General features: G+C 36.3%; 2 protein-coding genes across 2 annotated transcripts; both read right to left on the minus strand.

The window, feature by feature from the left end:
- Positions 1–166: 166 nt before the first annotated feature.
- LOC110811120 (Integral membrane Yip1 family protein) lies at positions 167–2,934 on the minus strand. Its single transcript, XM_022037504.2, has 3 exons — positions 2,288–2,934; positions 797–871; positions 167–580 (listed from the first exon to the last, which is right to left on the minus strand). Exons 1-3 carry the CDS (start codon positions 2,789–2,791, stop codon positions 320–322), a joined length of 840 nt encoding a protein of 279 aa, XP_021893196.2. The 5' UTR covers positions 2,792–2,934; the 3' UTR covers positions 167–319.
- Positions 2,935–3,536: 602 nt separating this feature from the next.
- Positions 3,537–10,274, minus strand: VDAC4 (voltage dependent anion channel 4). The gene is made up of 7 exons (XM_022037505.2): positions 10,134–10,274; positions 8,013–8,093; positions 7,360–7,427; positions 6,110–6,220; positions 5,837–5,923; positions 4,220–4,428; positions 3,537–4,060 (listed from the first exon to the last, which is right to left on the minus strand). The coding sequence occupies exons 2-7, from the start codon at positions 8,059–8,061 to the stop codon at positions 3,760–3,762; spliced, it is 825 nt and encodes a 274-aa protein (XP_021893197.1). The 5' UTR covers positions 8,062–8,093; positions 10,134–10,274; the 3' UTR covers positions 3,537–3,759.
- Positions 10,275–10,568: the final 294 nt, after the last annotated feature.

Below are 10,568 nucleotides of genomic sequence, written 5' to 3' on the forward strand. Positions count from 1 at the left end.
CAGTCATAGACTGAACCCACATGCATTCATTATCTTGCTGCAAAATTATTAAGCAGAAGGCTTGCATGAAAAGCAAGAAACTTCAAACTTTCAACTTGAACATATCCTACATCACTATTTCTGAAAAGGTCACAACAAAGTATGGGGAACAAAATGAAAAGTGTCATGAAGAAACTAGTATGTAATATTGGCATATTGAACTTTTCCCAACAATTTTTCAAGTCAGAAATATAATGTACAGAAACATGTTAAGAAATCAACCACTCAGTGAAATTTCTATATAACTCCCGGAATCCTTTTCAATGGGAATACTGATGCATTAATGGATGGCAATAATGAGAAAACCAACAGATACATACATGAGGAAGACGGGATACAGCGCAAGGGCTTTTCTCCTTGGATTCACAGCTGAACTCATGAATGGATAGGCAGCCCAGGAACTCCAAGCCAGCGCCACACACACGACAACCATTTTGATTACCACGTTGTCCTTCAGCATACAGATCAGTGCTCCAACATCCAGAGGAAACAGACAGTAACCCAGAAGACTCAGGCTCTGGAAGAAAATTATATGTCCACCCTGGAACAATATATAAAATATATAGAAGGTTAAGCCAAAGTCATCAACTTACAACATATTTTTCTATTTGCAAGAAAGTTGAAAGGAAAAAATGTCTCCCTATACAAGCAAAACTTATATTTGGCTCCCTCTATCTAAACAATCTACACTCACATTCCCACCATTAGAAAACCTGTTCTCTAGCCATTAATGACAAAGAGACAGAGGACAATTTACCAGAAGTAGCACGTTCAATGTCAAGATCACAGCACCAGCTGCAAGGAGCGCAAATGCAACAGCAAACACCTCAGACTGGAGAACAACAGAAGAGATGTTAGATTGCAAACAAGAAATTATGAAAAAAAATTGAAGGTAAAGGGAAATGAGTAGATGACCCATTATTGACAGTGAAAATTCAATTAAAACTGCCTAAGAAGCAAATAAATGATGATATGATGCATATTTAGATCCATTACAAATCCTTTATCTTTTATTCCACATCTAATCCAATGCAAGATCAATTTCTAATAAAAGAAGATGAGGAAAGAATTTTCCCTTGCAAATAGAAAGGATCCAAACTAGAAGTTGAGGTTTTAGGTGCTTGCCCTGTCATCTCACCTTAGATGTAAGAAAAGAAAGAACTGAAACTCTTCTAGAAAAACAAAAGAATTAGAAAGAGCTTCTTGTAAATACAGTGGGAAGAGAATAGCACAATCTAGTGGCATGTGTAAAAAGGTTCATACAAGCAAAAATTCAGGGATCCTGTCAAAAATTTGATCTAGATTTGGTTAAACTTAAAAAGCAATATTTATAACTTAAAAATAGAGAACAACCACAGGGGATGAACATGATCAAATTAAAACTTGCAACCACTTTACGCTTGAAGGTAATTCTTTGAAATCTAAGCAGTAGGCTAGGCTTGCACTGCACGCACTTAGATTTACCATACATGTCAAAGGATTTCAAATAGTTATTACAGAAATCAAACCACAAGTTATTACAGCATTATTTATACTAAATCGTGCACAAACTGAGAAGGGAAATTACAATAAATCTTTGCCTATTCATGTTCTTAGTTCATACACCTTTCCATTATGTTATCCAAAAATTCTATCACTCTTAATGCTAAAAACCATAAAATGCTACCTCATAAATTCAGTTCAGTTGTTTTCTACCCACTCATCCATGTCCTAAAAAGAGGTCTAACTTTTCCATGCCACATTTAGGTAAAGACTTTGCACTCTAGACCTCAACCTCGGAGATCCAAAAACTAAATCTCATTTAAGATAGTTAGGTCAAAGAGACAAATCTAAACAACCCTTAACTATTTCTCTGTCTGTCCAGATGGTTTCTGTCTTAACCTGGTGATAGAAGTGGCAATATAATATGATCATCCACTAAGCTGCAAAGGGCAAAACCAGATAAGCAATTACCAAGTTTTCACCTCTGCTAGCAATGTGGCAACAACTGCAGAATATCTACATAAAGACAGTTTTCAGGTCTAGTGGGCTAAAATTTTAGAGTCATAAAACTAGCTTCAAGGTTTATATGGTCATGTACTTACAAAATCTAACAACAAATCTAACAACTTAAAGCTGCAGACACATCTCACAACTAATCACCACGAAAATGCATAAAAGCTTGATCAAATTCTTACAGTTGAATGAATAGCAACAAGTATAATCTACTTCCGTTCAACATAAAGAAACTGCAGTTATAAGAACTGACCTTCTTGATCGATGCGGACCAAGAAAGCGTGAGTCCCAAGAACACAATGAAGAAAAAGGGACCCCAAAGATCCCAATCCCTAAGCGCCTTGCCCGGATCGTCTCTGTACGGATTGGGGAACACCACCAGCTTCAAGTTGCTCACAATTCGTGAGAGATCTCTCTTCACCGTGTCCCAGACGGGTTCTGTCAAGGTATTAGGGGGAGATCCGAACCCGGTCGAAGCAATATTGGGGCCACCAGAGCTGGTGGAGTTACCAGGTGGTGGCAGCGGAGGACTGGGAACAGATTGCACCTTCTGATGGGAGGAGAGCGGAGGCGGAGGGATGTTGGATTGGATGAATGAAGCGGAAGACACCGGGATCGATGCCCGAGGCGGACTCGAGGGCCGGGCTGGGAGAACCGTGGCAGGGCCCGAATGGACGCTGTCGTTAATTAGGTTTTCGATCTCGTCGATGTCAGATTGGGATGAGGGGTGCAAGGGGATTGTATCGCTGTGCGACATGTTTTTCCTTTTGTGCTGCCCTAATTAAGCTTTACTCGCGGTTTCTTTTTTCTCAGAGATGGAAATCCGAGGAGTTATAGGCAGATCTGGAAATGGAGCGAATCGAAGGAGAAGAGGGAGGGAGGGGGAGGAGGGAAACGAGAGGACGGATTGAAACGTCACCGTTTGAGAGCAAATGATGATAAAACAGAAAAAAACACCTTGTAAAACAGCAACCCTCTTGAAAAATAAAGTTACATCTTTTTTTTTTTTTTTTTTTTTTTCAAACAAATTTTATCAAATTCTAATTATATAATTTTCATTTACTTACTTAAGTTCATTTATGCATAAATATGTTGCATATATTATTATTATTATTATTATTATTATTGTAAATAAAAAATTAAGAAAATTTTATTACGACAATCGAATAATATTATATATTAAAAGGATTCAATATTTGAATTAAAGTAATCAGTTCTAAAAATTTATTATTACGGATCATTTTTCTACTCGACCGTTTAGTTAATTTAATATTGTTATAAAAGAATTTGAATTATTGAATGCGTAAAGCTTTTTAACTGATAAAACATTCTCCAAACCTCTTTCCAATGAACAACTTCAATTGATGGAAATATCAACTTACTAGCGCAAACAATTATAATGGATCATGAAACTGTAAAATTGCAGCCACCCTATAGAACAAAACAATTAGAAAATCCAGAAAATATCATAAAACTTTTCAATATCAGGTTAGGACAAACAATTAAAAAGTGAACCCCAGATTCCATAACATTTGATAGTTTCAGCAACAAAAAAAAAAAAAAAAAAAAAAAAAAGAGCTGTTGTTTCTCTTTATGTGCTGCTACTTCAAAATTGGGTTCTACTCCCCCATATCATCAGAGAGCATACCCATCAATGCACTGGAAAATCTTCAGTTTGCTAAAATAATAATCGAGGACACCTGAGTCAGAAGACTGATCTGCTTTTCATGGTTTGAGAGCAAGCGCAAGCCCAAACCTGGGTGCTGCACTGATGCCCTTGGGGTCATACTCAGCAGAAACGGTTACCAGCGATTTCGGCCTCCATTCATGCTGGCACAGCATTGCAGCCTTCCCGCTATTAGAAAACCGAGTTTTCACCACTGTTAATGGATCTACAACATGTGAGCTCCCGATGGTGAAACTGTTCTCGTAGGTGGAAAATCTATGAGTCATTTCGGCAGCAACAGATGTGAGGGGACTGACAGAATGAACATAAGATGCCTTCAGTGCTTGTCCTTTATCCGTCCTACGCGCGAAAAGCAAGATAGGTTCAGCTCGTAGTGGCAAAATGTAAACGATTTCATATATTATCAAGGGTAAAATTTCTTAAATACGTGCACTCGTAAAACACAAGGATATGACCACAGTGTAACAAGGTAAAAAAAAAATCTATCAAACTACTTACAACAATAGTGCAATAGAGAAATCTGGCTTGTTCAAGGCAATCCCAGCATTATATCTTGTTAATGATGCAGAACCTGTATTGAATCCAATGTCACCACCCAAACACAGATTCTTGCTTCCGATTGTTGCTGAAAGTTCCAAAAGAGGGGTAGGATTCAGGCCAATGCTGGAATCAATGGCTGCATGAGGATGAACGTATTGCACATCTAGCTGAGGTATAAATGGTGGAGAAGGGTCAGTAAAATTTTTCAGTCAGATATAATTTAGACCATATTGCATTATCTGCATATCCAGCTAAAAGAACCATTGCATATCCAAATGAAGCCTTCTATGGATGAGTTGAAAACACAAGCTAACAAGACTGTTTTACAGGTGGATTTAAACGCAAGCCAGTTATTACTGACTGAATGTCATTCACTTCAGTGCTAGTAAGCATCTCAAGATGAAGTGAACAACTGTGAGTTTAACTAAAGACTGGCCAGATTGCTGGCACGATGATCAATTACTGATACTTCCACCAAAAAAAATATGATGAAAGAATGAAAAAAAGAAAACAGGAACTAACAAATAAGATCATAAACTGAACAAAAAATTGCAGTAGCTCGATAGGATCAGGCAAACACTTAAAAAGTACACAGAGACCAATCAACAGTAAATTCTGGATATCACCAGGGATTTCCCAGAATCCTGAATCACCAGAGTGGCAAGGAAAATGTTAACAAAATATTCCATTCTACTTTCTCTCTTTCTTTTTTTTTTCTGGCCAGCCTGTTATGGTCCCAACTTATGGATCTCGTTATGGGACGATTAACCCAAAAATCAGGTGTCGAGGTTTTTTTTTTTCTTCTTCTTTACCTACTTCGGTCAAATGTACTGATTTGTTAAAAGAAACCCCAATGATCAAGTACTCAAGAAACTTTTGATAAATTTTCGGCACAAAAACTCACCCCTTACAAAGACAGCAGCAGATTCTTAAAGCTGCAGAGGGAGCAGTTATCTGGAAAGTACTTCCAGAACTGCCTACTACATCTACTTCCCCCTATTTTCTCCCCCACTAACCTCCCACACTACAATCTGAAACACAAACTAGCAACCAATAAAAATAAAAATGAATCCAATCCCAAAGCCTACTAATTACATAATTTATCTGTAACCATATATATACACACACTATTAAGATACTTCTAATTAATTACTCTACAAAGTTAAGATACTTATTATCTAATAACACAGCCCCTCCCACTTATCAAGCAAATTACAATATTTTCAATATCTGCCACCCTATATAAAATATCTAGCACCATCAGAACTATGCTCACCTTACAGAAGTTTCATTATCGATCAAGGCAACCAAATGAAATGGGAACAATGATGACTCCCATAACAAATTTTTCTTTTTTGAAATATGGTTTCCATACCAAGTTAAAGCCCACGTTAGTTCTACATTGAACCCAGGGAATAACATGAACTAATTGTTACAAGAAACTCCAGGAAATAAACCAACAACAATATCCATTGAATTGCATGCTAATTACATTTCTTTGCTGAAATTTTATGCAGATTGCTATTATTGCCCTTCATGTCTTTTCTAATGTATCATAAAACAGATGAAACTGACCTTTCCAGACTTGTGATCAGGTATTTTGAAGCTAAATGCAGCTTTGGTACATGGCAAGAGATCATTAACGGTAACTTTGGTAGACACCTGAGAAGTTAGTTTCACAATGAATTAGGAAAAAATAATTGCATAGAAGACTTAAACATCTTATCCTATTTGAAATATACAGGGCATTAACAATATTTTAGATGATCAAGTTATCAAATCTCATTTAGCCAAAAAAAAAGCAGAATGTAATAATATTAATATTAACGACAATAAAATTTCTCCTACATTGGAGTAGCTGTCAACTTTCATATCCACAATAGTATTTCCACTCTTGTAAACGGTGTTTATGTCACCCAAAAAAATCTGGTCCACCTTCAAGCCTGTCACTGTAAGTCCCTGCAATATAAATTTTAATTTTGATATTAGAAGCATTACAAACTACAGGAACCTTCTATGAGTACTTCCAGAAATAACAAAATTTCATGAACTTTAATCACTTCCTCTCTAGTCCTGAGCAATGAATAATGTAAACAATCCGAATCTAAATACACATGGGTGGATATGCATGCCCTTCATCAGCAGCTCACACTTTTGCCATGCAAAGGTGCCAAAAGTTAACTAGTCTCTTTAACATGACTCTACGGGAGACTCTTTGACAGGCTTCTCCTCGACAAATAATAGTATGATAAATAAACACATTAGAGGAGATAATAATACCTGAAAATAATTCCCAAACATGATAATTGTCTCAACTAAAGCTTTTGGGTACGCAAAGGCAGAGAAAGAACAGAAGTAAACATTCATATTCAATGGGAAACCTAATTTTCAGAGGCCATTGGGGCTAAAGCTTCGATCAGATCCTTCGAAATTTCACCTTTTCTTTAAAGGTTAATCCAGATACTTTTCACCAACCAATCATATGCTCCCTTTAGGTAATACAATAGCCATAACAAGTTATATAAGGGCTTAACATTCAAAGTTTACATGACCTTGTTATCCTTGTAATCAAAATTAACGACACTTCATTCCAAAATCTTATGCATATCCTCTCCATTAAAATTTATGACTTAAATCAAGAGAGTCAGTCCTTGAAAGCATACTTAGTTTGATATATTGCACTGGAAAAATTATTGGAACAAACATAAAGGTTTGGGGATTCATTGTTTAGATCTAAAGTGACCACCAGAAAGTTGAAATGTAGGTTAAACTAGAAAGCATGAATTACGTTATGGGCAATCTTTAAATGTCTCTCATTCAAACAACCAAAAGTGCAAATCTTGTAATATTTTTTCTTTTTGAACATGGAAAACCTTGTAATCAATTTGAAGGTTCTCTTGTATCCAACTACTCATGATTCGTGAAGCTTCTAATCTCTTAGAAGAAAAGCAGTCTAGGAGACCTTTTTTCTTCATAGGGAAAGAAGTGATGTAGAAGAGCTTCTTATAATAAAGTATAGCGAATAGCTCAAGAAGGCAATTAAAAATTGCTGTTACAAACAAATAACTCCCAGATCTAGAAGTAACATCAGAAAATACCATTCCACTGGAGCTCAGCATTGAAAGGGTGAACTTCTGATCAAAGTTGTAGTCTTTGGTCAAGAGGTCTGCAGACAGTTTGACAATCTATGAGTAATGAAGATTGAGATTCCGAATGCAAAAAGAAAAAAGAAAAGATGCATTGAAACAAAGGAATAAAATGATGACAATTTACTGTCCCTAACAATCTAAAAATAAATTCACCCTCTTAACTTTGAGCAGTGGGTCCTGGCCCCTGTGACATACATTTAGCTGTCTTCAACATACATAAGGACTTCGAGTTCCTTCATAATTTACTAATGGAAATGGAGAGGCAATTGCATAACTAATAACCGACAAATATTTATTACACTGATACATAGAAATAAAGTGAAAAGGAAGAGGGGGAGAGAGAGAAGTAAATTCTATTCATCAATATATACAATAGTATTGATTTGCCAGTGTGACATAAGTGAATTATCATTTCAGGATATCTGTGGCTAAATGTCATGTGACCCTGAAAATTTAATGCAACCTCACCCTGCATCCCCATAAACTTAGTCATGCCGGGGAAGTCATGCAATTGACATGTAAAAGCCATCTCGGACAGTGCAATTACAAAATGAAGAGATCTCATCCGCTAGCTAAACATTATTAATAATTGTAGAATATACCTCTGGCTCTCTTGCCAATATCTGAAAAGGGAGCGGGACTGCTGCCCATCTCTAGTTACAATCAAGGATAAACAACCACGCCTGCAAATCCACAGTCAATGAAGAGAAGATGAGTCACAGAAATATATATGTGCCTGGAAGAAGTGTTTTGAAAAGGAAAATCTATATACATATCCAGGTGCCAACACATGTTATTACGAATGCATTACTGAAGAATATAGATCCAAACAAATATTGTCAACCAGTTAACTACTGATTCTTCATTGCTCTTGCACATGGAAACCAGCTTTAGCTTTTTTCCAACAATACCAATTAGTAAATCACTCCAGGAATACTACCCTATCTTTCAAATAGCAGAATATTACAAAAAAAAAGAAATATATGAAGATTAAAGAAAAAAATGCCACAAAAATGATTTATTATTCCTATCAAAGATCCCATTCAACTTGCAAACAAGTTTTAGAAGTACTAAAAGTATGTCAAAGATATGAATGGCCTGGGAAGTCTTCAAAACGCTTAATAATAAATTTATCATTCAAGACATCATATCCTTAACTCCCATTATTTTTTTTGAAATAAAGGTATAGAGTAGTATTAGTATCAACAATGGTACCAAAGAGGTACCTCCCGTACATATGATATTTACAATTTAATTAAATGATCAATGATATTTCCAAAATCTTCCAGTCTATTAATGTCTCTCTCTTAATTCTTTCAAAAACTCTAGCATTCCTCTCCTTCCAAACAACCCAAAAGATAGATAAAGGAATTAATTAGAAGAAGATAAGTTTTTTTTTTTACATAAGCCCGCCCACACCCATAACTCATCCTTCAGTGAACCCACTATCACCCAATTGATCCCTAGGAGACTGTACACTATTGACCAGATGCTATAAACCATCGGACACCATATTAGTATGTGATTACAAGATTCCGCATCCATTTTACACAAGAAGCAACGATGAACCATAATTTTACCCATCCGCATCAACCAACCAATAGTCAAGATACAATCCTCACTTGCTTCCCAAGCGAAAGAAGCAACTCTTGGGGGGGTCTTCGTCTTCCAAATCTATTTAGCTGGAAAAAGAACAATATCATTCCCTTCCCCACTAGTCAATTACTTGTACAAGGTCTTGACAGAGAAGTCCCCTTAACAGAACAATATCCTTAACTTCCATTATGCAAACTGCTAACCCAAGGAGTTCTTCTATGATAATCAATACATTTTAGAAGGGTCTGCCATAACTTGCATAAATTTGTGGAGATCCCAAATATATGATGTTGAATCAAGTACTGATGTAGTAGAATGAAAAAAGACTTGCTAACATGTAATTTCCTATTCCTTTTAGGCAAAAAAAGAGAGAGAGAGTTCAAGTAAACCAGGAATGGACTTCCCCAAAACAAAAGCTAATAGCCCTTTTTATTTAAATCTCAGAAAATACACTTGCTCATCTGAGAAATGGTAAGGAGTTCTTGGATAGAATTCTTACCCTTTTTCGTGGAATGGCTCATTCATATTCATATAGCTACTCTCTTCGCTTAAGTTTAAATCTCAGAGCTAAGGCAATTACCTCTAAAATGCTAATCAAATAATGCCTCAGTTTACTCCATACCTAAGCATTTTAAGTACAGCCCTTTGATCTTTATGCTTCCCAGTTTCTTTATTTTTCACGTGAAGAAACAATCTTTTCGTCTTCTTGGTAAGTGACTCACACGTAACTTCATCACTCGCATAAACAACAATCAATATAAGCCACCAAAAACCATGTCTACCTTCACCATTTCCATCATTTCCCATAAATCACAAACTCCAACTCTGGAACACATCAATCAGATTGATTTTCTTTTGAAAAAAATCAATCGAACAGCAGAAACGAAAAACAAAAAGAGATCGAAAATAACCAAAAAAAAAAACTAATACCATAAAAGACCATAATCTTCCTACCAATCCTTTAGCCACTTACGAAACGATGAAAACCATAAATCAAATGTAGCAAATGAGAAAGCCGCCAAAACAAAAGGGGATCAATAAAGAAGCCCAAATCCCTTAACTGATAGATACAGAAGAATATATACATATATACACACAAGGAGAGAAGAGAAACAGAGTCTTCTTACAACGAGGAGAGTGTAGAGAAAGAGAGAAGAAGCCGACGATCGACGACGAAACCCTGCAACGGCTCTTTGGCGACCGCCTCAGGCAACAGCTTATATATTTTTCTTTTTCTTTTCTTTTTTTGGCCGATATGTTATATTTATTTATATATTTTTCAAATGCAACCTGACTGTAGCTCAGCTGTAGTGGTCGAAAGAAAGGCAAAGGCGGAGGAGGTCAAGAGCGGAGCAAACGGAGCAATGATTGCATCACCGAGCGTTGAAGATATGGGTTATATCATGCGTGAACTTTCAATGGAGTAGCAATAATGATTTGCCAACTTGGAAAGAACAGAAGATTTTTATTGCACGAGGGAAGATTCCGCGTCACCGCCAGGTGATAGTATGCGAATTGCGCCAAATTACAACAGAACCATCGATTAGATTTTAAATGACAGT

The sequence above is a fragment of the Carica papaya genome, chromosome 7, assembly GCF_054855325.1.
Source record: "Carica papaya isolate Zhongbai chromosome 7, ASM5485532v1, whole genome shotgun sequence".
Lineage (NCBI taxonomy): Eukaryota > Viridiplantae > Streptophyta > Magnoliopsida > Brassicales > Caricaceae > Carica > Carica papaya.

Excerpts from the sequence above, each read along its gene's own strand:
- VDAC4 (XM_022037505.2), bottom strand. The coding sequence starts at position 8,061 with ATGGGCAGCAGTCCCGCTCCCTTTTCAGATATTGGCAAGAGAGCCAGA. Across the intron at positions 7,428-8,012 it reads TATTGGCAAGAGAGCCAGAG|ACCTCTTGACCAAAGACTAC; the intron begins GTATATTCTACA and ends AACTGTCTGCAG. Across the intron at positions 5,924-6,109 it reads AAGTTGACAGCTACTCCAAT|GTGTCTACCAAAGTTACCGT; the intron begins GTAGGAGAAATT and ends CTAACTTCTCAG.
- LOC110811120 (XM_022037504.2), bottom strand. The coding sequence starts at position 2,791 with ATGTCGCACAGCGATACAATCCCCTTGCACCCCTCATCCCAATCTGAC. Across the intron at positions 872-2,287 it reads GGTCCGCATCGATCAAGAAG|TCTGAGGTGTTTGCTGTTGC; the intron begins GTCAGTTCTTAT and ends GTTGTTCTCCAG. Across the intron at positions 581-796 it reads CATTGAACGTGCTACTTCTG|GGTGGACATATAATTTTCTT; the intron begins GTAAATTGTCCT and ends ATATTGTTCCAG.